This window comes from Trichosurus vulpecula, chromosome 4, assembly GCF_011100635.1.
Source record: "Trichosurus vulpecula isolate mTriVul1 chromosome 4, mTriVul1.pri, whole genome shotgun sequence".
NCBI classification, from domain to species: domain Eukaryota; kingdom Metazoa; phylum Chordata; class Mammalia; order Diprotodontia; family Phalangeridae; genus Trichosurus; species Trichosurus vulpecula.
In genome coordinates this window covers 81,434,517-81,461,649 of record NC_050576.1, presented here as the reverse complement: position 1 = coordinate 81,461,649, position 27,133 = coordinate 81,434,517, and the positions used below count along the sequence as shown (strand labels likewise).

Sequence of the window (27,133 nt, the reverse complement as noted above, 5' to 3'; positions counted from 1 at the left end):
TAGGGTGGTCTCTTTTACCTCCTTCTAGAAAAAGGGCTCTTAAATGGGGTCCATTTATAAATTGGAGGCGGTCCTTGAACTCAGATGTGAAAAAGTTACATCTTTATTTCAGTAGAATTAGTTTCCTTTGTTATCTTTTATATTTGATTTCATTCATCACTCTAAGGAAGGATACATCAGTACACCAGACTGCCAAAGAGATCATGACACCAAAAGAAAGTTAACTCCTGTGGAAGATTCTCAAAAACTATACTAGTGGAAAACAAGTTCTAACCAGGCCTTCCCAGATGGAAGAGCTTCAAATATAGGTCCAGTGATAGAACTAGTTTTGGGATCAGACCAGTTAAATTGAGAAAACTTCATAACCAAAAGGATGGCCAAAAGTCTCCTACCTCCAACCATTTTTTAAAAATCCTTAGCCACTTAGAAAATGGTCAGCTAAGACGTGACAGGATTGTAACCTCTGTCAACTGAAAAAGACAAAATCAGACTTCTTTTGAAATAATTAAGTAATAAAAAGTTTCATGTACAATGAATGCAACAGTCTTTAGTTTATGACACTATGAGTATAATACTCATGGGAAAGACTAACTCTTTACTCTAATTATCAGTTAAGAAATAAGAGTTTAGGGGCAGCTAGGTGGTGCAGTGAGCAGAGCACCAGCCCTGGAGTCAGCAGGACCTGAGTTAAAATCCATAACACTTGACACACTAGCTGTATGAGCTTGGGCAAGTCACTTAACCCCAATTGCCTTGCCTTCCTCCCTCCAAAAAAAAATAGTTTAGAGTCTCCATAAGAGTTCAACTTTTAGATTTCATTATGTTTATAACACATCAAGGTTGTATAAATGTATTTGTAACCGATCACTTAAGTGACAGAAGTTAAATACAGTTGTGCCATCAAAATAAAACAACTGTATCATTTGGCAGACTTTTCTTTCACACCTTAGAATCTATTATGAACTTGTAAAACCTAGTCTTTTATAATAAATTCTCCAAAAATCTTATAAACTATCATACTCCTGCCATTTTAATATAGAATTTAAGCATAATTGATATGAGTAATTTAAGGAGCATGAAACAAATTTAAATTATCAGATACCTTCTGCCAAATGAATACCTATACAGGGTTTATATTCTCCATTGCCAGTAATACTGAGATGGATCCATGATCTATTGATATGGCTACTTTCTTCACCGGTAAATATCTCAATAACTAAAACTATTCATTCTAAGCAATCTTTGTCTATGTTCTTTCCATAAATCTGCAACAGAAGATCTATCCTATACCCTAGAAGCCTCTTCATCAGAGGTCAAACATACAGGGCCAGCAAGTGTGACCCCAACCAAATTAAAATATAATTGTGAAATATTTAACAAAATAAATAATAAAAATTAAAATATAATATAGATCTTATACAACACAATAAAATACAATGTAGATATTATAAAAAGAATATAGATGTTAATATGTGGGTTTCTAAGAACCCACAGGGATCTTTAGTTCCCATTTCTATTCAAGTTGGACACCACTGCTCTATATCCCTCTTGGCCTCATAAATATTTGTCAAGTTATCCAAAAACAGTGTCAGCAGTGTTAACTGAATCAAGGGGTGAAAAGATCTATCATCAATTCCATTTTTTCTTTAAACAAATTTCTATTTAAACTAAGTGCATTAGTCATTACACAGAAGACAATTCAGAAATTAATATACGATATTAAAACTCAATGATTAAAATTTAATCATTGACTATCCACCTTAAACACATGGACATGTGGCTGAATAAACAATTCTATCAAATAGGTTTTTATCAATAAGGAGGGTGATGAAACCAGTCACAAGTGGACAAGATGACTGAAAACACTGGAGCCATTATTTTTCTACTGTGATGTTGTTTTTAAAAGAACCATACAAACTTTACCTCATTGACTTGCTTTTTATCTAAGTGGAAGATCTGACCCGAACTTGTGGAAGCGATCTCTTCATATACTTTATAACCAATATGGTCTCTGTCGTCACAGTCTCCTGTTAGCACAAACACCACCTGTAATCAAAACGATTCCTAGCGTAAGTATTTTAAACCCAATTGTATGGATAAGACAAGATAAGGAGGTCAAGCTTTTTAATGTCAATAATTTACCTCTTGGCCATTCCTTATTATATATTTTGTATGGAAAACACATATAAAAGTTGGTGCACAAATAACTTATAGATATCTTACTAGAAAGGTTTTTAAGCCTCTTGAGAAGATGGGTGGAGTAATATATGAAGTCCAAAAGATGTGGGTTTAAATCTTTCCGCTGACACTAGTTGCATTACCATGAACAATTCACTGAATCAGATAACTTTCTGAGACTGAAAATTATGGATGAATTATTTATCTGAATCAGTTTTGAGTTTCCACACGAAGATCTTTACAAATGAAATCAAGGTCAAGATCCAACCCCTCCCCCAAAACACAACCCCTCCCAAATACATGAAGATTAAATGTCTATCCATAAACATGTACATATAAACTAGTATGTACATATATGTTTGAATGAGGTCTATTGTTGGTGCTTTGCAGAAATAATATAAATTTTTCCAAGTAATGGTCAGATCTAAGAAAGCACCTCCAGTACTATTTAGCCCTGGGGTCACATAGCGAAACCTTGGAGTGAATTTATACTTACTTGTGACTGCTTCTGTTGGATGAGTTGTAATACTTCATGAGTTAGGCGATAATCTTTGGATCGTGCATCAGTAAATACATATATAAAAGATCCAGGGAGAGAAATTTCCAGGGCAATTTTGATGGCCCCAATGCTCATTTCTGGACAATCACCACCACCCTGTTCAACAACACAGAAAAAAGTTATTTCATTAGTGAGGAAAAAGGCATTATCAATTATATTGGGATTCTTCTAATGATCAAAGTTCTCTTTACTCTCTTCTGGATATGTTCCATCCAATTGGTCCCTTTGCAAGAAAAAAGTTATGAATGAGCTATAAAACGCTAGTTTTTATGCTCAAGTATGTCTCACACAGGTGGGCACATTGAAAGTAAATACATGTTTCTATATATGAGTGTTTAAATTAGAAACAGGAGTTAACTGATAGGAATATACATATTAATGATGGCATTTGGCATATACATACAAATATACATACACATGTGCTATTGTGTATTATAGATATTAATGCTACATATTTATGCATATGTGTATATATAAAACACATGCACTACACATAATAACACATATACTACAGGCAATAGCATTATATGCAAAATACATTGCATAGGATGTGGACTGGACCTGTGATTTCTTTGTTAAGAGAACTCCCAGGGAAGGAATCTCCCTCTACCTATGCAGGTTGGCACATATTCTATAATACACAGTTTTAGAGAATTACATAGGATGGAGGGTTAAGTGATTCACCTAGGGTGACAAAGCCAGCATGTGTCAGCAGTCCAACTTGAATCCGCATCTTTCTGGCTTTAAGGCAAGCTTGGTATCTATTTATGTCACATACATTACGTATACAGAAATGACAAATACCACATTATACATACTTGTATTAAAAATTATGTGTTTCCATTGTATGATGACTGACTTTGATGGACTTAGCTCTTCTCAGCAATGCAAGAACTTAAAACGACCCCAAAAGACTCATGATGGAAAATGCCATCCCAATCCAGACAAAGAAATATGGTATGAATGCAGGTGGAAGCATATTATTTGCTCATTTTTTTGGTTTGTTTTTTCTTTCTCATGGTTCCTCCCATACATTCTAATTCTTCTATACAACACGACTAATGTGAAAATGTGTTTAATAACGATGCATATGTAGAACCTATATCAGATTGCACGCTGCCTTGGGGAGGGAGAAGGTAGGAAGGTGGAGAAAATTTAAAATTTATGGACGCAAATATTGCAAACTAAAAATAAATAATTTGTAAAAAAAGAATGAAAAAAGTTATGTGTATATGTTTCTATATGCACAAATATGTTTTAACAGTATATCAAATTTTAATTAGTATAGTACTGCATTTTGCCAGTTTTCTTCAAAAAGTTCAAGTCATCTATTTGGAACTTAGAATTAATTTTTCTCATAGAAACAATATTGTAAATGGTAGTAAAATTTCTAAGCTGGCTGAAGAAGCCTATTTAACCTAACACATAGCTGGTTCTAGGATGGAGGGGCATGAAGTATGGGAGATAGAATGAAAGATAGGAGAAAGGAGCATAAGAGGCTTTGGGGGGGGGCGCTAAAGGCTAACTCAGGGAACAGTTCTGAAACAACTGATGTTTTTTGACCTATTATCATCTCTTCTGCATTTCTCTCTCAACCTTTATGCCAGTGGCTCATTCCCCAGACCTCAAGTGCCCTAAAGTTGCATTAAATCCAAAGTCAATAGTACTACCCTTTCCCCCCGCCCTTCTCCTCCCTGCCCCTCCCCCCACCCCCAGGCCTACAACATTTGACAAAGTACTCCATGCTCCAAATTAAATACTTTCCATCCAACCTCAATAAAAAGTCATATAAACTCAGTGAAGCTGATTTCATATAGGTGTAGGAGGAAACAATTTAATTACAGAATTCTAGCATTATAAAAAATTTGAACTGGAAGGGACCATTGAAACTATCTGGTCTAGCCCCTTCATTTTTTCCACTTTAGATGATCTCTATGGTTCCTTCCAGCTCTGGGTTCTATGCAAAACTAATGTTACCAGCTCTCTTAAGCTATTCCTGCTTCTTATAGTTACTTTCTTTTCTCTACTTGTCTTTCTTCCCTCCCCTCACATATGCTCTAAGAATCCAAATTATTTTCCCCCTCCATGAAAGTCCAGCAGTGTGATCGGGGGATGACTGACTATTCATTTGTAACAGCAGGAGTGTATTCACCCAATTAAATCTGACCCTATGAATTGGTTGTTTTAGTTTACCTTTATTTTAACAACCAATACAGAATATTGGATAATAAGCAGGTTCTATTAGGCTACTTACAAATCAAAAATTCTGAGGCATTTATAGATCAGTCATTATCATCTTGAAAGGAGTTAAAGAGGTCATCTGGTTAAGCCTATCCCAATGAACTTCACAGTTATGTCAATCAAGAGCCATGTTTACTATATCATTAACCAAAAGTTATAGAATTACTGCCAGTCCTATAAGGTTTAGGATAATATTCTTCAAAAAATCTGTGATTTCTTTACAAAGAATATTTCGTTTGCCTACTACACCCAGCAACACCTCCAGACTCTTCTAAATGGTTTTTATGATTTATTTTGGCCAAAGTTATTCAAGTCTTGATGGTCAATCTTCTGACAAGTAACCTTTTCGAATTTAGTTTGGCTGGTATTTAAATAACAGAAATCTGCCATTGGGTCTGCATTCAAACCTTTTCAACTTAGTGACACCTGCCAAAGGTCAGCTGGTTTAGTTAAGTGCCTTCTTGCCATGTGAGGATCTTTTTAAAGAGCCAGGAATGTTTAGCCTAGAAGAGAAGACTTGGGGGATGGGTGGAGGGGTTATGATAGCAATCCTCAAATATTTGAAGGACTGTCATATGAAAGAAGGATTAGACTTGTTTTGTTTGGACTCAAAAGAACCATTAGACTATAACTAAAATGTAAGCTCCTTCAGAACAAGATTCCTCCCCCCTTTTCTTGCAAGTTCCCTGTGCTTAAATTCAAGCTAACCAAAGTAGTCATTTGAACTATTTGCTCTATATTTTGTGAAAATCAGAAGTATATGATCAACATTCTGTCTGTTATAATCCTCAATACTTTAAGTGATGATGACAGAGGCAGCCTGGCATAAAGGAAATAGCCTACTTCAGAGACCTAGGTTCATGCATTGCCTTTGACAGAGTTATGTGTTCAGTTCCTGCCTCTGACACATGGTGGCTGTGTGACCTTAATCAAGTCATTCACCTCACTGCCTCTGGTAACTCTAAGCCCATAGGACTGAGTTGCTGAGTAGTTGTTGATCTTCACTGGTAAAAGGAAGCTATTCACCAGGAGTTTCCAAACTGTGAGATCACAAGTTGGGTTTAAAATAAACAACAACAAAACAACATTACTTATAAACCTATTTTCCAGGGGGAAACCTCCAATATCTTTTCACCTTTATAGATCCTATTTTGGAGTATTTAAAGTTTCAGTTTCTTCTCTGTATCCTGAAGTATTTTTGTTCATCTTTCTCCAAAGTATGTTGGTAAAATAGGATATCATATTTTAATTGGCCTATGATAAATACCATGAAGTACAGACGCAGGATAAATTATCATGACTAACTATATCATAGGTGTACAATCAATACTTACAGTATTAGTAAATATTCCTTTGGAAGAGGGGGAAGAAGGGATAAAAGGATTGAGAGGGCAGTAAGTAAAGAGTTCATTAATTTTGACATTCGGCACCTGTTATTTTAAGACAAAAATACAATAAAATACAGAGTCAATTAAGGGGACAATATGATAACTAAAGGGAACTACCAGCAAAGCAAATAATTAAAAAGGAAGGATAGTGTTATCAATGAATTAAAGCCAAGATCTGCTTGAACAAACTCCAAATGTAAATAAATCTTCATGCGATAAATTAGCGCTGGGTTATCTAAGTGATTGAATCAGCGTGATGATTTCATTAGACTTTGTACTATATAAAGAATTTCCACTTTGGTATACTCTCTTATCAGATTTCTACAATTCCATTCTATATATCAAAACCCATTGGTTCTCTTAGTATTTTTTAGCCTTTATCTTATTATTACTTAGCCCATATGTGACGAGTTTACAAATAGCTTCCCTATAAAAGACTACCTCTTGTACTCCAAATATCATCACGTCTCATATTAGAACTAGAATAGAATCTAAACATCTTCCACGCTACAGAAGTAGTCTAATCCAGAGCCAATAGGAAGGTAAGTAAAACAGAAAAGTCGTTTAAATAATTGTGTGTATTGCAACAAAGAGATTCAGGAGCCTGTTAAAAGCCCTTGAACTTAACTACCAAGAATCAACCCACCCAATGTAATTAATTTTAGCATCAGACCAAATCTTGAGTGGAGATCTTAGGGATGATATGTATCAATAAGAATTTTGTGAGCCTGTAACAATAATGATTCATGTGTTTAAATTGGCCCAGGAGTCCCCAAAGCAGCCAGTCAATCAAGAAGCATTTATTAAGGGCTAACTAAGTGGCAGACAGACGAGCCAGCGAGAGAGAGAGAGAGAGAAGGAGGGGGAGGGAGGGAGGGAAGGAGAGGGAGAGAGGGAGGGAGGGAGAGACAGAGAGAGAGTGAGTGAGAGAGAGAGAGTGAGAGAGAGAGAGAGAAGAAGGGAAGGAGGGGGAGAGAGGGATGGAGGGAGGGAGAGGGAGGGAGGGAGGGGGAGAGAGGGAGAGAGAGAGAGAGAGAGTAGGAGGGAAGGGGGGAGGGAGGGAGGGGGGGAGAGAGGGGGAGAGAGAGGGAGGGGGAGAGGGAGAGAGAGAGAGAGAGAGAGATCTATTTCCTTGCTAGAACTCTTCTTTCCTCCTCCCTTTTTATGTGTTGTCTTCCTGATTAAGATTTAAGTTTCTTCAGGATAGGGAATGACTTTTTGCTTGCATCTATATCCTCAGTGGTTATTATATTATTGGCACGCAGTAAGTGCTTAATAAATGTTTAATCTATCTCCGCTATTTTCTCTTCCTTCAAGTACTAGCTCAGTGATAGTTTTCATAAAGCCTACCCTGATCTTAATAGCTAAAAGTAATTCCTGTCTCCTTGAATTATTCAGTCAATCAATCAAAAAGCATTTATTGAGCACCTATGTGCCAGGGACTGTGCAAGGTGCTGGGAATTCAAAGAAAAAAATCATATGGTCTCTGCCCTCAAAGGGCCTGTATTCTGTTAAGAGAGATAAACATGTCCATATATAGGTATATACAAAAGAGATACAAAGTATTTAAGAGAAGGTGGAATTAGCACCCCAGGAATTGGATTAGGAAAGACCTCGTGCTGAAAGTGGCACTTGAACATAATCTTAGTGGAAACTAGGATTCCTAAATGAGGTAAGGGAGACAGCTACTGAAAAGGTATGGAGTTGGGAAATAGAATCCCCGGTATGTGAGATACTAAAAAAATCAATTTGAACAGATACCATAAAGACATAGCAAAAATATATTCACAATTATTAAAGGTCTCTTTTAGGAGTTGGGTGTATAAGAATGGTTCTTTGTCCTTAACTGAGCTTTATATACACAAATTCTAATAGTTTCTTTTCTTTTTAAAAATTAATTCATTTTTAGTTTTCAACATTCACTTCCACAGGATTTTTGAGCACCAAATTTTCTCCCCATCTCTCCCCTCCCTCTCACCCCTATATGGCATGCATTCTAATTACCCCATCCCTCAATCTGCCCTCCTTTCTATTACCCCTCTTCTGTTATCCCCTTCCCCTTCTTTGTTCCTGTAGGGCAAGACAGATTTCTATACCCTATTGCCTGTATATCTTATTTTCCAGTTGCATATAAAAACAATTTTAACATTTGTTTTTAAAACTTTGAGTTCCACATTCTCTCCCTTCGTCTCTCCTCACCCACCCTCATTGAGAAGGCAAGCAATTCAAAATAGTCTATACATGTGTAGTCATGAAAAACACTTCTATCATAGTCATGTTGTGAAAGACTAACTATATTTCCTTCCATCCTATCCTGCCTCCCATTTATTCTATTCTCTCCTTTGACATTGTCACTCCTCAAAAGTGTTTGCTTCTATTTACCCTCTCCCCAAATCTGCCTTCCCTTCTATCATCTCCCCATTTCTTATCTCCTTCTCCTCTACATTCCTGTAGGGTAAGATATATTTCCATACCCAACTGAGTGTGTACACTATTCCCTCCTTAAGACAAATTTAAAGAGAGTAAGGTTTACTCATTCCGTCTCACCTCCCACATCTTCCCCTCCATTGTAAAAGCTATTTCTTGCCTCTCTTATGTGAGATAATTCACCCCATTCTACCTCTCCCTTTCTCCTTCTCCCAGTACATCCCTCTCTCACCCGTTAATTTTATTTTTTAGATATCATCCCTTCATATTCATTTCACTCTGTGCCCTCTGTCTACATGTGTATATATGTATGTATGTATGTATTCCCTCCAACAAGCCTAATACTGAGAAAGGTCTCATGAGTTACAAATAACATCTTTCCACATACGAATATAAACAATTCAACTTTAATAAGTCCCTTATGATTTCTCTTTCCTGTTTACCTTTTCATGCTTCTCTTGATTCTTGTGTCTGAAAGTCAAATTTTTCTATTCAGCTCTGGTCTTTTCATCAAGAACACTTGAAAGTCTTCTATTTCATTTCATGTCCATTTTTCCCCTAAAGGATTATACTCAATTTTACTGGGTAGGTGATTCTTGGTTTTAATCCTACCTCCTTTGACCTCTGGAATATCATATTCCAAGCCCTCTGATCCCTTAATGTAGAAGCTGATAAATCTTGTGTTGTCCCGATTGTATTTCTACAATACTTGAACCGTTTCTTTCTGGCTTCTTGAAATATTTTCTCCTTGACCTGGAAACTCTGGAATTTGGCTACAATATTCCTAGGAGTTTTCTTTCTGGGATATTTTTCAGGAGGTAATTGGTGGATTCTTTCAATTTCTATTTTACACTCTGGTTCTAGAATACCAGAGCAGTTTTCCTTGATAATTTCTTGAAAGATGATGTCTAGGCTCTCTTTTTGATCATGCCTTTCAGGTAGTCCAATGATTTTAAAACTGTCTCTCCTGGATCTATTTTCCAGGTTAGTTGTTCTTAAAAAAAGATATTTAATATTGTCTTCTATTTATTCATTCTTTTGGTTTTGTTTTATAATTTCTTCATTTCTCACAGAGCCATTAGCTTCCATTTGCTCCATTCTAATTTTAATTTTTTAATTTTTTTAAATTTTATTTTAGACTCAAGGGCCAGAACACAAATATAGAATAGAGAAAAAATACAAAAACATATCACAAACTTAAATATTGAAACTCAAATACAAAATAAGAAAGAAAAAAAGCATGTTGTGTGCATAGCAGTTCTGCTAACAGAGGATTCAAAATATGTAACAATAAATTTTCATGTCAGGAAAGCCTGTATGATAAATAATACACGTTGTGTTGAAAATTGTCCATCTTTTCTTTGCTTCCTTGTGAGTCTTCTTTTGTCCTCTGCTGTCCACTTTTTACTTTGTTCTTTTTTTCCCTCTCCCCACCCCCACCCCTGAAAGCTACAATACCGTTTAGATGTTTCTCTATAGCTATACATACATACACATATACGTATATACACATATACACATATACTTTCCCAAACATACTCCACTCCTGATTTGTTTTTATGCTTGTGCATATCTCATTTCCTATACTTCCTGCCTCCTCTACTTTACTTCTACCCACTACCTTGCCCTCCTATTCCTTGCCTACCCCAAGTATCCCTCCCTGATCCTCCCATTCCCATAAATCTAAACAATCTTCTATACCCCCCTTTAACCTATTCCCTCACTCTCCCCTCTAAAACTCCCTCCCTTGTCCTCTCTCCCCTCCCTATGTCCCTACTGTTTTATTTCTTCTGAATTTAGAAGACTTTTGCACTCTTCTAAATATATACCCATTCCTGATAAAATTATGTTACCAGAACTACCAGCCCTCCTCCCCCAATTCTTCTGTATCCATTCTTCCTCTTGCACTTCATTTGTATAAAATAATTACTTTTTTACCTGTTCCTAAATGGTTTTATTTTTCAAATTCATATCATAGTTTACCCCAATCTTTCTTATGAGCTACCCAATTATTAATAAGAATCTTAGACGTACATTTTACATATATAAAAGGTAAGTCCTTATGAATCCCTTATAATCAGTCTTTGGTATGTACCTTATATTCTCTTGGTTCTTGTATGTCAAATTTTCTATTAAATTCAGGATTTTATATAACAAAGTCTTGAAAATCTGAGAGTTTATCAAATGCCCATTTTTTTTCATTCAGGATAATAATTAACTTTGCAGGGTATGATATTTTTGGCTGGAGCCCCAGTTCTTTTGCGCTCTGATATATTGTGCTCCAAGACCTGTGGTCTCTGCTGCTAGGTCTTGTGTAATTCTCAATGTGGCACCACCATATTTAAATTGTTTTAATCTTGATGCCTTTAATATTTTACCCTTGAGCTGGGGGTTTCAGAATTTGACTATGATATTTCTATATTTTCCTCATAGGATCCCTTTTAAGTAGTGATCGATGAATTTTTTTTCTATTTCTACTTCCCTGCCTTGTTCTAATACTTCAGGCCAATTTCCTTTAATTATTTCCTGTATTATTACATCAAGATTCTTTTTTTGATTATAACTTTCAGTTAGTCTGATTATTTTTACATTTTCTCTTCTTAATCTATTCTCCAAATCTGTTGTCTTTCTTATAAGATGTTTCACTTTCTCTTCTATTTTTTTTCATTATTCTTATTTTGTTTAATTATTTCTTGATCTCTTATAATTTTGCTGACTTTACTTTGCCCAAATTTAATTTTCAAGGTGTCATTTTCTTCCTTAAGATTCTGGATCTCCTTTTCTAATTGGTTGACTTTCCTTTCATAACCTTCTTGATTCTCTTGGATTATTCTTATTTTTTTTAATTTTTTCCTCCATCTCTGTCATTTGACTTTTAAAGTCTTTTTTAAGATCTTCTATAAATTCTTTTTGGTCAGGTGACCATTTGAGGTTACTCTTTGGGAGTTTTCTTTACTTCAATATTCTCTTCTCAAGATGAGCCCTGGTCAGCTCTATTCCCAGAATAGCTTTCTATGGTTGGATTCTTTCTCCTTTGCCTGTGCATTTTTTGTGGTAATAGCTTGATTTTTGTAATCAGCTCTAGCCCTGGGGTATGGGAAATGGTGCCTCTTGCCCCAAATCTTCAGTTCTCCTTTCTAGCCTGGAACCAAAGCCAAACCTCCAACCTTCTGTAAGTACCCACAGCCAAGGGCTTTCTGACCCACTGCTTCTGCAGTCACTGGGCATGTGCTAGTTCCTTCTCACCCCTGCCACTCTTTGCAGCACATCTGGGTCTGATGTTCCTTGTCAGTGGGCTCAAACACCCAATTCCCCTCACTATCCCAGGGTGAAAAGTTCCTGTGGCTGGAGCAGAGGCAGCCTCTTAAAACAACGAACCCTAGGACTTGCTGTTTGTTATTTAAGCACCTTGCTGCTTGTGGTTAAAATGGAATCTAGTCTGGAGGTGTTTACTCCTCACAGGGACCAAACCTTGTCCTGGGATTTTTCTTCTGATTTTCTCAAACTGTCCCAGGAAGACCCTGGTTGTGCCCCTATTCTTCTTTATCTCCACTTACCCTTTGTTTGCCCTGAGATGCTATTTTAACTCTTTTGTGGGGGAAAATCTTGAGAGCTTTGAATTTTCTGACCTACTCCGCCATCTTCCCAGAATCTTCTCCTCACAATTCTAATTTTTAAGGAATTATTTTCTTCAGTGAGCTTCTGGACCTCCTTTTCCATTTGTCCAATTCTGCTTTTTAAGGCATTCTTATCCTCATTGGCTTTTTGGACCTCTTTTGCCATTTGGGTTAGTTTATTTTTAAGGTGTTATTTTCTTTAGTATTTTTGGTGTCCTTTAGCAAGCTGTTAACTTGTTTTTCCATTATTTTCTTGCACCACTCTCATTTCTCTTCCCAATTTTTCCTCTACTTATCAGTTGTTCAATCCTCCACCTCCCACCCCTACCATCTGTGGGCTGAGAGCTCAGGAAGCAGCTACCACCATGAGACTGGGGCCATACCACACTCCTCTCTCACCCAGATCTGACAGACCTATCCTACTAACCTTCTAAGCTGTCTTTGGTTTTCATGGGTTGAAAAGTCTGGAAATCACCACAGCTGCCAGTGATTCAGTCCCATGAGTCCAGTTCCATATTTGTTGGGGCCCAGTCTGCGCTGGTGCGTTTAGCACTGGGCTGCACTCCTCTCTCAGCCTGGTGCAACAGACATTTCCTATTAACCATCCAGGTTGTCTTTGACTGGAAATTTGTTTCACACTGTCATTTTGTGGGTTCTGCTGCTCTAGTATTTGTCCAGTCACTTTTAGGAGGTATTTGGAGGGGTTTGGGAGAGAGCTTAGGCAAGTCCCTACTTTTACTCCACGATCTTGACTCTGCCCCCTAATCTTTTCTTAAGATAACATTCTGCTGTTTTCTATTTGGTCATCATTATCTCTTTATCTGAATCCACTAAAAAAGAAGCTATATCTATGAGAGCAATATCTATATGGCGAATGTGTGTGTGTGTGTGTGTGTGTGTGTGTGTGTGTGTGTAGAGCTGTTCATCCTTCATTTTTGAAGAGGACCAATAACATCACAATGTTGTGGTAAAATAGTGGATGATGGGTAATGTCTCAACTTGTACATGAATTGGATTTAAGTGAGGCAGAGTTGCACAAAGTCATCAACCTTACTCTCTCTCCCAGAGTCAAAAAGTCCAGCGGCAAGACAAAAGTTAAGACAAATAGTGATGGCCTAGATGCAGTACATGACATCTTCAATGTCTGAGCAAGCTCTAAGCACTCCATAGAGCCTACTTCAGCTGTCTTCATGGCCACTGGAACTATTCTCATCCACCCATTCCACCAGAGTAAGTCTTCATATGCTTTGGGTAGATACTATCTTAATTCACTGATGGGTTTGAGCCCTATTGGTTACCCTCATCATTGTTTAGCCCGTTTGCCAAGATGGTTTATGTGTATGTATGTGTGTGTGCATGCAAATGAAAAAATGTTTTCCTCCAGGCACTTCAAATCTTTACCAATACTGTCAGAAGAAACAATTACAGGTATTCTATTAGAAACCATTTTTGAAAGGTTTTTAGTTTTATTCCTTTAGCTGTGTTTTCAAACATTGTGATGGATTTTTCAATTTCTTCATCTTAATCTTCTATGAAAGGTATGAAGTTATCTCTGAGATTTTTTCTGATCATATCCATAAAATATTATTGCTATTAGAATGAAAAGAAAAGGAAATTCCAAAAGGTATAATAACCACAGTTCTATCCCTCCAGAACGAAATTCTGCTCATCTAAACATTTTAGTTGTCCATGTGATAAAAATCAGAGTTATTTGAGAAGGGACTACAGAGTGAAAATTTCACTACTCTTCCCAAGTTTTAGGGTTTTCATTGTCTCTATTAGACTTATAAATATCCCCCAGCATAAGCCAGAACCCTGAAAAGTCAAAGGAATGCTGACCAGAAGAGTAAGAACAGAATCTTTCACCCCAATAATTTGCATAATTCATTAACTAGCTCAAAAGCACCACCTAGTCCAAGCATTTGATGTAAATTCTTCCAAAATGAGGTTTCACAATAACATAACCCAGACTCATATTAATAACCTGAAGTAATTAGTACTGTTATTATCTTAATTACAAGTACTAAATTGTTAAATATTAATAAACATTGGTAAAGTAGTCCAATGGTATTGAAATTTTGATATTAAAGTACTTTGATACAAAGCATTTTGATAAAGCACTTTTTCAAGCATCCATAGGAAAAGATTTGTAGCAATAGAGTGTTTCCACAATCCGGCTAGCAGCTTCTGTGGGGGTGTAAGATCCATCCACAGCCAGCACCCAGAAAGCTGCTGGCACACCGGGAAAGCACAGGTTCTTTTGATCTGCCTTAATAAGGAAAGCAAGGTGAAGGGGTTGACAAGCTTACTTTAATCCAGCATACAGACAGCATTCACTTAGTTCAGGGGGAAAAGCCAGCACACCCTGAACTTCAGAACAAAATACAAACAAATTAGAAACATCAACAGACAGACCCAATACAATTCATAGTTACCAACATCTAAGTTCAGCCTGGGAGCTCGGAACAAGGGCTGGCCCAGAGTCACAATTGCCACCACTGCTGCAGGTAGAGCTCCAACAGAAAAGGATCTTCAAGCTGTCTTCTCTCCTCTTACAGAGTTTTTCACATCATCAAGCATCGTCTGAATGACCAGAGCCCAGGCTCTGGTGATTGGTTCTTGAGTTGGCCCCTCCCCTTAGGACCCTGGGAGGTTCACATCCACATAAATTAGGTTAACACCCAATAGGGCATGGCTCTGGAGTTAACACCTCCCCTTGGCCAGCCCCCTCTTGGGCCCCACCCCAGTCACCAATCCGCACCCACATAGGTTCCACACCTAATATGGCTCTGGGCCTGGGGGCCAGCACCTAGCAAGGCTCAATGAAATACACTGAGTTACTCAAAGAAAACAAAGGCCATTTTGCTTGCCAACACATACAGAATAAAATCCTTAAAGCATCCTTCCAAAAACAGGAAGCCTACCTCAGCCAATCCAAACTAGATAAAATGTGAAAAAATGTCTATCAATATATAAATATTATTAAAGGCCATGCTGTCATGAAGACCATCATCAAAAAAGAAACATTAAATTTCAAGGCTGTCTCTGTTTCTCTTTTTGTTTTAACATTATGCACAAAAAATACAAAAATATAAGATACACAAGAGGAAATTAGCATTAAAGGACTAGAAAAGGATTCTTGCTGAAGGTAGGCCTTTAGTTAAGACTTAAAGGAAGCCAAGGAAGTTAGGAGACAGAGATGGGAGGGAGAGATCTCTAGGACAGTGAAAGTGCCCAGAGTTAGTTATCTAGTGTGAGGGACAGCAAGAAGAATGAAGAGTTGTGGACACCTAGGTTATGAGCCTGAGTAACTAGAAGGATGATAGTATCCTTCACAGTAATGGGGAAATTAAGAAAGGGAGAAAGGTAAAGGAAGGAAGATAAAATGAGTTCAGTTTTGGACCTGCTGAGTTTAAGATTTCTACAGGACACCTAGTTCAAATTGTCCAATAGGAAGTTAGAGATATGGCTCTGGAGATCACCAGAGAGGTTAGAACCAGACAAATAAATCTGAGACTCATCTGCACAGAGAAGATAGTTGGAACTGTGGGAGTTGATGAGATTCAAAACGAGGTCATCTGGTCTTCACTTGGAGTCCTAATGATATCATTATGCGAAATAGGATAGAGGGAAGAGAAGAGAGTCAGGATAAAGCCTCTGGGGAAAGGCCCTGTATTGAAAAGGGATTAGATTTGTTCTGTTTGGCCGCTAAGGACAGAGCTAAAAAAATTGAAAGATGGAAATCAATGCCTTCCCCCACCCCCATATAAAAAAAAACACTTTAGTGTTACTGTCACTTTCTAACAATCAGAACTATCCAAAATGAATCCATATCCAAAAATGGAATTGCCTACTTCAGAAAATAGTGTGTTTCTCTTCTTTGGACATTTTCAAGCAAAGCCTAGATGGCCATTTGTTGGATATATTGTATATTGAATCTCTCCCTCCCTGCCCCCCAGCATTGGTTGAACTGCATATTCACTCAGGTGCCTCCAACTTGAAATTCTGTGACTTTGGTACTAATATAAACCTAACTAAGCATTTAATTGCTCTGAGTCAACAGTACAAGAAATTTTAAATATGAAGCTCCACAAAGAAAAGCAGATCATTGTTTCAGTGCTAGATTTTCCTCTAACTAAATTTGCCAGGGCAGTTGAAGGTCAGACACTAGAAAAAACAATACTCTGCAACCTTCTCTTTAAATGATTGATCTTGAATTTAACCGTCTCTGCTCCCTTGAAATAGTACCTCCTGACACTTTAGAATCTTTGCTATTTGAGTCATTTCAATCAAAGGAATGTTTATGATGAAGAGAGATGGCACTAACTCCACAGATATAACCCCAAACCAGAGAGATTTCTTTTATTTCTCCTGCATCTGTTCTTGAAACATTCTTCTAATCATAAAACCCTCCAAAATGTGGCCTTTGACTTTTATGGAGAAACCAAAAGAAAGTCTCAAGGCAGCCAGTAAATTGAGGATGTTAAGTTAAAAAGGCAACATTTTACCTCACATATGTCAGAAATTCATGCTGGCAATGCTCACACATCCCAAAGGAGAGATTGATATAGACCACTTAATTTTTTCCTGCTGTTGCAAAGCTGGTGTCTTCTTTTCAAAAAGGATCGCTCTACTTTGAGTTCCACGTTTGCAGACAGGGGTTTTTATTATAATTGCTTTGACGTTACTTTTTAGGGAACATAACATTTTTCTCGGTGCACATGCACAAAATTATACACTCTAAATGTTGTTACCTTTCAGCTGATAGTTTATCAATGTTTAAATCTTTTAACTGAAATGAGAGTGTAAAAATGGTCCTGGCAATTCTCCTAGTGTTTAGTCAAACTGCTTGCCTGTCATTATCACAAATATAATTTCCTACAATGGAAAGTAAGGACTCTCTGCCATCACTCTACCTCAAAGCATTAAAATACAAAGCTTTGATCCTCAAAATTCTCCATTTTGTCATTTCTTTTTCATTTCCTTAAACATTTAAATCATTTCTGACCCATGAAGTTATTTTATTTATAGCAAGGTTTAAATTTATATACTTGGTTGCATGCTTTGGATTTCTTTTTAGGTTGAATCACTTGGGTCACTTGGGAATTGAGAAATTCTGTTTCTGGCGACTTCTTCCTACAGATATTAACCTGGGTCTACAGTCCTTGGGAAGTAGTACACAGAGTCCTAGAATTGGTAGCAGGAAGCTCTAGATCCCTATCCTGCCTTAAATAAATCTAGCAAATGAACATGGACAAATCACTTAACTGCTTTGAGCCTTAGTTTCTTTATCTGTAAAATGGAGCTGAGACTAACTGAAGTAGCTTTCTCATGGGCTTGCTGAAAGGTTCAACTTAACAAATGTATCACAAGTGCTTTGCAAAATTTAAAAGTGATATATAAATATCAGTCATTTATATCATCCCCAACTATGGGACTATATACAAATAGAGTTTCTGAGGTTCTACCTGTAGCAAGTAATGGGCTTTGCTGTAGATATTAAAATTGAATAAAACGTTGCCCCCCCATTCACCTCATAAATCACACGGTATAATGGTCATCAAGCTGTCTTTGGAGCCAGGAAAAACTGGGTTCCATTCCTACCTCTGACACACACTGGCTATGTAACCCTGGGCAGAGTAAATTAACCTCCCAGTGCCCCAGGCAACTAAAACTAGAGGTTGCAGAGAAGCACTGGATTAATTAGAAAAGGTGCCACCTAGACCTTCCTCTATAAATGAAATCACAGATTCAATCCTTATCCCTAAATTTTCCTTATCAAAGTTTTCATTTTTCATAATGTCTTGATTTCTCATATATTCACTAGCTTCCACTTGCTCCAGTCTAATTTTTAAGGTAGTATTTTCTTCAGTGGTTTTTTGGAGCTCCTTTTCCATTTGGCTAATTCTGCCTTTCAAGGCATTCTTCTCCTTTTTGGCTTCTTGGAGCTCTTTTGCCGTTTGAGTTAGTCTATTTTTTCAGGTGCTATTTTCTTCAATATTTTTTGGGTCTCCTTTAGCAAGTCATTGACTTGTTCTTCATGGTTTTCTCACATCATTCTCATTTCTCTTCCCAATTTTTCCTCTACTTCTCTAACTTGCTTTTCCAAATCCTTTTTGAGCTCTTCCATGGCCTGAGGCTAGCTCATGTTTTTCTTGGAGGCTTTTGATGTAGGCTTTTTGACTTTGTTGACTTCTTCTGGCTGTATGTTTTGGTCTTCTTTGTCACCAAAGAAAGATTCCAAAGTCTGAGTCTGAATCCGAGTCCGTTTACGCTGCCTGGCCATGCTCCCAGCCAACTACTTGACCCTTGAGTTTTTTGTCGGGTTATGACTGCTTGTAGAGTAGAAAGGATTTTGTCCCAAGCTTGAGGGGTTGCGCTGTTGTTTTCAGAGCTATTTCTACACAGCAAGCTCTGCCTCACCAGCACTTCTACTCCCCCAAGAACCGCCAATCCGGACAGAACTCAGACCTTAAGCAGGCTCTGCACTCCTGCTCTGATCTGCCACTTAACTCCTCCCACCAGGTGGGCCTGGGGCCAGAAGCAACTGTAGCTGTAGTTCCGTCCTCAGAGCTGCACCACCTCTGCTGCCCCTGGGGCGGTGGCCAAACCATGAACTCCTTTCACTCCCCCCTGTTTTTCCCACTAACCGTCTCTGTTGTCCTTGGTGTTTGTGGGTTGAGAAGTCTGGTAACTGCCACAGCTCACTGATTCAGGGCACTAGTGCCTGTTCCGCCGGGCTCCCGGTCTGGTTGGTCTGGGTGCAGTCCACGCTGGGCTCTGCTCCCCTCCGTTCCCAGCTCCATGGAATAGACCTTACCCAGCAACCATCCAGGCTGTCCTGTGCTGGAGCCCTGATTCCCTCTGCTATTCTGTGGGTTCTGCAGCTCTAGAATTTGTTCAGAGCCATTTTTTATAGGTTTTTGGAGGGACCTGGGGGGGAGCTCATGCAAGTCCCTTCTTTCCAGCTGCCATCTTGGCTCCACCCCTCCCCCCAAAGTTTTCATTTTTAAAGAGAGAATGTTTATAAAACACTTTAAGGTAATGTTTCTCCAAGGGCATGCCACACAATTTTGAATAGCATATTATTTCAGATAAAAAAATTTATAAATAATTTTATTTGATTTAAATTCTACTTATCCACAATACATAGCAGGGCAATTCACCAAATAAGACTTGCCTATTACCCATTTGCACTAACCACAAAGAAAATCAGATCCCAAACATACAATGACTGAACAAAAGTGGTTACTTTTATTGAAGAGAACTTGTGAGGATGAAAACGTTTTCACTTTCTCAAAGCATTGCCAACATAAACATTCAATGAGCTTCAATTCCCAATGACCAAAAGTGCTTTACTGTTCAGGGGGCAAAAAAATAAAACCATCACCTTAACATTTCCCAGTGGAAAGAAAACTAGCTAATCTCTAGAATTCCAGTTAACAACATCATTATTTATGCTATATTAAAAGTTTGAACTACTCGTTTAGTCTTTTACTCTGATCAAGCAAGATGTGAACATATTTGATAAAACTTGCTTTGTTGCTGATGTGAAATATGAGGTCTAAAATTCCATTCACTTTTATTTACTGAGGATCTATAATCAAAGCAACTTTTTAAGGTTTTACTGTAAACCAACAAACAGCTTCAAGAATAGTGACAGAAATATAATTCATTAATTTCTTAATTGTTTTCCTTACTATGGACATTAGCCATTATGTAGTTTTTTAATCTTACGACTCAGCTAATGTAGAAGATGGCGGCTGGTAAACAGGGACTAGAGTGAGCTCCATACCCGAGTCCCTCCAAAAACCTATAAAAATGGCTCTGAACCAATTCTAGAACGGCAGAACCCACACAACAGCAGAGGGAAACAGGGCTCCAGCCCAGGACAGCTTGGATGGTCTCTGGGTGAGGTCTATTCCACACGGAGCTGGGAGCTGGGAGCTGGGAACGGAGTGGAGCAGAGCCCAGCCTGAGCGGCGTGGACCATCCAGACCAGAAGCCAGGCGGAGGGGGCCCTAGCGCCCTGAATATGTGAGCTGCGGCAGTTACCAGACCCCTCGACCCACAAACACCAAAGACTGCGGAGAAGGTTACTGGGAAAAGCTGCGGGAGTGGAAGGAGTTCGCAGTTCGGCTTCCAGCCCCGGGGGCAGCGGAGGTGGGGCAGCTACAGCTGTTGTTACTTCTGGCTCCAGGCCCACCTGGTGGGAGGAATTAAGTGGTGGATCAGAGCATGAGTGCAACAGCCTGCTGAAGATCTAAGCCCAGTCTGGACTGGGGGTTCTTGGGGAAGGAGTAGTGCGGATCTGACAGAGCTGGCCCCTCCCCCCCAAACGTGGAACATAGAACTCGTTAGTCTACAAGCAGTCATACCCCACTGAAAAACTCAAGGGTCAAGTTAGTTGGTTGGGAATATGGCCAGGCAGCGAAAACACGCCCAGAGTCAGTCTCAGACTTTGGATTCTTTCTTTGGTGACAAAGAAGACCAAAACATACAGCCTAAAGAAGACAACAAAGTCATAGAGCCTACAACAAAAGCCTCCAAGAAAAACATGAACTGGCCTCAGGCCATATAAGAACTCAAAAAGGATTTGGAAAAGCAAGTTAGAGAAGTAGAGGAAAAATTGGGAAGAGAAATGGGAAGGATGCGAGAAAACCATGAAAAACAAGTCAATGACTTGCTAAAGGAGACCCAAAAAAATACCGAAAAATACACTGAAGAAAACAACACCTTAAAAAACAGACTAACTCAAATGGCAAAAGAGCTCCAAAAAGCCAATGAGAAGAAGAATGCCTTGAAAGGCAGAATTAGCCAAATGGAAAAGGAGGTCCAAAAGACCACTGAAGAAAATACTACTTTAAAAATTAGATTGGAGCAAGTGGAAGCTAGTGACTTTATGAGAAATCAGGATATTATAAAACAGAACCAAAGGAATGAAAAAATGGAAACAATGTGAAATATCTCCTTGGGAAAACCACTGACCTGGAAAATAGATCCAGGACAGATAATTTAAAAATTATTGGACTACCTGAAAGCCATGATCAAAAAAAGAGCCTAGATACCATCTTTCAAGAAATTATCAAGGAGAACTGCCCTGATATTCTAGAGCCACAGGGCAAAATAGAAATTGAAAGAATCCATCGATCGCCTCCTCAAAAAGATCCCAAAAAGAAATCTCCTAGGAATATTGTCACCAAATTCCAGAGCTCCCAGATCAAGGAGAAAATACTGCAAACAGCCAGAAAGAAACAATTTGAGTATTGTGGAAACCCAATCAGAATAACCCAAGATCTGGCAGCTTCTACATTAAGAGATCAAAGGGCTTGGAATGCAATATTCCGGAGGTCAATGGAGCTAGGATTAAAACCTAGAATCACCTACCCAGCAAAACTGAGTATCATGTTCCAAGGCAAAATATGGATTTTCAATAAAATAGAGGACTTTCAAGCTTTCTCAGTGAAAAGACCAGAACTGAATAGAAAATTTGACTTTCAAACACAAGAATCAAGAGAAGCATGAAAAAGTAATCAAGAAACAGAAATTGCAAGGGACTTACTAAAGTTGAACTGTTTTGTTTACATTCCTACATGGAAAGATGATGTGTATGATTCATGAGACCTCAGTATTAGGGTAGTTGAAGGGAATATGCATATATATATGTGTTTATGTATATATATGTGAATGTGTATGTATGTATATATCTATGTGTATAAGTATGTATGTGTATGTATATATATGTGTGTTTATATATGTATATATAGATATATATATGTAAAAGAGAGAGAGCAGACACAGGGTGAGTTGAAGATGAAGGGAAGATATCTAAAAGAAATAAATGAAATTAAGGGATGAGAGAGCAACATACTGAGAGAGGGAGATAGGGAGAGATAGAATGGGGTGGATTATCTCCCATAAAGGTGGCAAAAGGAAGCAGTTCTGTTGGAGGAGGGGAGAGGGCAGGTGAGGGGGGAACGAGTGAACCTTGCTCTCATCAGATTTGGCCTGAGGGGGAATACCATACATACTCAGTTGGGTATCTTACCCCATAGGAAAGAAGAGGGAGGAAGATAAAAAAAATAAAAGGGGGGGATGATGGAGGAGAGGGCAGATGGGAGTGGAGGTAATCAAAACAAATACTTTGGAAAGGGGACAGGGTCAAGGGAGAAAATTCAATAAAGCGGGATGGGTTGGGAAGGAGCAAAATGTAGTTAGCCTTTCACAACATGAGTATTGTGGAAGGGTTATACATAAAGATACATGTGTGGCCTAGGTTGAATTGCTCGACTTCTTAGGGAGGGTGGGTGGGAAGGGAAGAGGGGAGAGAATTTGGAACTCAAAGTTTTAAAATCAGATGTTCAAAAACAAAAAAAGTTTTTGCATGCAACTAAAAAATAAGATACACAGGCAATGGGGCGTAGAAATTTATCTTGCCCTACAAGAAAGGAGGGAAAAGGGGATGAGAGGGGAGGGGGGTGGTAGAGGGGAGGGCTGACTGGGGAACAGGGCAACCAGAATATAAGCCATCTTGGAGTCGGGGGGAGGGTAGAAATGGGGAGAAAATTTGTAATTCAAACTGTTGTGAAAATCAATGCTGAAAACCAAATATGTTAAATAAATAAATTTAAATTTAAAAAAAAGACTCAGCTAATGTAGAACTAAACACAAAAAATTAGCATTGACGCAATAAGGAAAATGAGTAGCTGTTCAAAAGCTCAGAAAATTTGGACTAAATTAATGGAAGTGTGGAATGTACAAATGCTGGTCCAGATTTCTGGACTTAACAAATGTCACTACAAACCCCACAAAGTCAAGCTGCCATTGTTTTTTTTGCCCCCCAGTACTGTACCTCAAAAAAACTGTTAAGAAATATCTTTTGAAAATATTTCAGCATGTCTCTGTTGGTCTGAGTCCATAATTGAAGGAAAAACATAATATTAAAATTCATAACTGTATAAAAATAATTAAAGTTTCTCAATTGTATACTTCCATCTCCAGAAAGAGAAAGTGTTTTAAAAAAGATGTTTGGATAAAAGGTTATTTCTCTCATTCATCCCTCTCAGTCTTCTCTGCCATCTGCCCTCACACCCATAAAAGGCATATTGGTTAATTCATGTTTGTAATAAGCCTAATCTTTTCCCCCCTTATATATCATCAGAACTGGAAGGAGCCATATAGATCATTTAATTTAACTCTCTCATTTTACAGATAAGAAGACTGAAGCCTAAAAACACAAATGACTTGCCAAATGACACAGCTAATTATTGTTAGAAGAGGAATAAAAATCCAGGCCTGCACACCCACCATCTAATGTATTCTTTTTATAGCATATTTCTTCCCTTAAACATCACCTTTTAGAAGGAGGGAAAGGGGAATAACATAATAGAAACATGATGATCAAATCAGAATTCTACCTACATATTTAAGAAATATTTCCTTCAAATTCAGAAACATATTAGCTATCTATCCTCAAGGAAATGAAAAGAGAAGAAAACAACCTGTGCCCCTCCCCAATTCTCTTGATTGTGACCAAAGGAGAAAATGAATTCTGAACTGCCATAAGTCCATGTGACTTCAAAAAAGGTGGTTTAGCCTTTCCAGAAATGGTACAGCAAAGGCATTAAGTGGGAGAGAAGCAACAGTTGTTATACAAGTCGAAGTGTGCAAAGCACCATACCTTATTATGCCATTTGAGCCTCATCATAACCTTATGAAGCAGGTGTTTTTATAATCCTCAATTTATAGATTCAAAAATTGGGACAGAGAGAGGCGACCTGCCCAGGATCACACAGCCAATAAGAGTCTGAGGTAGAATTTAAATTCAGGTCTCGTGCACTAGCCATCATGCTATACTGACTTCCTCGCTACCTGACTCATAGGATTCATAGGAGGAAAGCATTTTATAAATTATCAAGGTACTAAATAAATATGACCTATTGAGATAGATATTACTCTGTTACTCTGCAACCAAGCACAGGAGAAAAAGCTCCCCATCCTTTCAATAAACAAGGCTAGCTAGCAATGGCCAGGAGAGGAAGAGTCAAGATCAATATTTAACCTGGAATATGAGCTATCATCAGCTACTCAAAGGTAATCTCTGTAGGAGAAATAACTAAAGGTAAAATGTGAAGACAGTTGTGCATTTCCAAGAAAAACATGATATGATAAAATATGTCCAAAGGATCTAGTTGTTTTTTGGTCTAAGATTTCATTTGATTCTATAAATGGAACAAAATGAATCAGAAGACCCCCATCATGGTCCATGTTTCAGTATCTATTTTATCTGAATATTTTACTGATAGTAATATTTTCAAAGTGCTAAAGGTATTTTAGACTGATTAAAAAATTTGCAGTGACCAAACTTGATCCCAGAGCCAAGTGATAAAATGCATTCCCCTCCTGTTGTATTGGAATGGTACTTTGCAGATGCAGAATGGTTCATCACTGTCATTTTATTGCTCAGTTTTGTTGAAATATTTTTCTTTGTTACAAGGGAAGGTCCAGTGCGGGGGAGATATGACCAGATTTGATTGTGGTATAAAAACACAAGGCATCAACAAAACTTTATTTTTGATGCTATCATTTTTAAGGAGAGGATGCTGTATTAGGGGAGGGAGAATTTAATTGAAACTATGAAAGTCTAAGAGAGTAGAGGAAGTGAAATGATGTGCCCTGTCAAAATCCTACTGGAAAAATGCTCATCAATAAGAAGACCAGAAGACGCGAAACTATACTCTTAAAAGCAAACAATCTCACACATTTTCCTCTTCTATTATCCCATAAATGTTTAAATCCTTTTCTCTCCATTTTCCATCTGTCTTTATAGAGGGAACTTGCATTTGAGTCAGTTGAACTCTATACATAGCTCACTGTGAGGATCAAGCTTTTACACAATGCAATTATTTTAATAACCACAGTATGTACACTTGGATTGAAACTGGCTTGCCCAACTGTACTTCCTACCTAAGTTCTCATTTTACCTATCCCAGTCTCACAAACTGCCACTTTCTTTGGCTGCATATGCTATATATTTTTTATTAATCCATGATCTATGTGACTAAGGTATGAAGTTCAATAAAACTAAAGTCAACTAAAAGGTGATGACTCTCAGTTTTTCTTCCTCTTGAAATGCAGATGTGGAGCTCTACAACTAGGGAAATAAAATGTACACATGGAAACCATTGCTCCAAGTTGAAATGTACATCCAAGCAGCATGAAATAAATCAAAACAGTTACAGAGTTCTAATGCATCAGTGACATATACTGGGCTTCATCACTCACAGAAAACATTACATGGAGGTACTAGGGAGGCAAAAGAATATTTTAGAGCATCCAAAACCAGAAGTCTCCATAATCAAAACAAAGGAAGATGTTACATCCCAGGCATTTCATTATGCATGACTCCTACTGCAGACTGATACTCATATAAGCATTTAGAAGATGAAGTCCATAACTTCAAAGAACAGCTTGAACCTCAAATCCCTAGCAGTACATGTAATAGCTTTAATCCTATTCATTCTAAGAATTTTCCCTAATACTTTACAGAACAAAGTGATCTCTAGGCGATTCCAGCAGAATCCACTTTAAGAGAACTGGAATAGGTAGTGTTCTCTATTCTTGAAATTTAATATGTAACTGTTCCCTTATCTTTAAGAAATTCATAAGTTTATGAAGGTTACTACAATAATAGACATTGAATCCTCTGGAAACCAATACTTTTATAGCAAAGTAGATTCCATTTTCTATTTTTTTTAAAATATTTTCTCATAAAAATTGATTTTATAAAAGCAAGGTTATCATGTATTGTATAGCCCAAACTAGCTCTACTAATAGATCCAAAGGGCTGAAACCTTAGGCAAAACTGTGAGGTTGTGAAAGTCTACCTTCAAAAGCACCTTCCCACTTGTTTCCTCCTTTTAGGTGTCCTTTGTTCACCTAATCTCTAACAATCTCCCTCTTTTGCAATAAAGAAGGATATGATTTCAGTAATTTATATTCAAACACACACACACACACACACACATATACATCTCTGTATACACATACACACATGTAAATCTCAGATGGAAAAAAGTTCCTGATTTCTTTCTTAGAATATTTAGCCAAAAAAAAACCCAAAGACACACACACACAAAAGAATGTTTAGCCAAGACTTGGGGCAGGGGGATATGATAACCATCTTCACAAGTATCTGAAGGATCATCACATGGAAGATGGGATTAGACTTGTTCGGACTCAGAGGACAGAACTAGGTACAGTGGGTGAAAGGTTCAAAGAAGGAAATTTAGGCTTGATGTCAGGGATAACTTTTTAACAATTAAAGCTCTTCCAGTGAAATGGGCTCCCTTGAAAGGCAGTGGGTTTCCCTCTGTAAAAATATTCAAGAAGATAACTTATTGGGTATACTATAATAGATATTCCTTTCATTTATAAATTGGACAGAGTGGCTGCTGAGGTCCTTTCCAACTCCCAAATTCTGTGATTTTGTGATTCTTCTACTTCTCTAGTGAAGGTTTGCCAACCTTTGGCAATAGGGTCAGAAGTCCAACTTGCCCTAAAACATCTAGCATGCATGTACCCTTGCTAATCTTTGCCCCAATTCAATGAGATTTAATTGCCTCCTATTTATTCTTTAAACTTCAAACTCTTCAAATATCAAAAACAAATAGAATATAATTTGTGAAATTTCAATAATAAATCCTAGTCTTTAAATCATCTGT

General features: G+C 37.8%; 1 protein-coding gene across 1 annotated transcript in view; it reads right to left on the bottom strand.

Annotated features, from left to right (window-relative positions):
- HMCN1 (hemicentin 1) overlaps nucleotides 1–27,133 on the bottom strand; it is a 523,850-nt gene that overhangs the window by 380,227 nt on the left and 116,490 nt on the right. The window contains exons 3-4 of the mRNA XM_036757836.1: nucleotides 2,675–2,833; nucleotides 1,924–2,046 (exon numbers count right to left, since the gene is read on the bottom strand). Coding sequence (XP_036613731.1) covers nucleotides 1,924–2,046; nucleotides 2,675–2,833 — 282 coding nt within the window. The remainder of the gene's footprint in view (nucleotides 1–1,923; nucleotides 2,047–2,674; nucleotides 2,834–27,133) is intronic.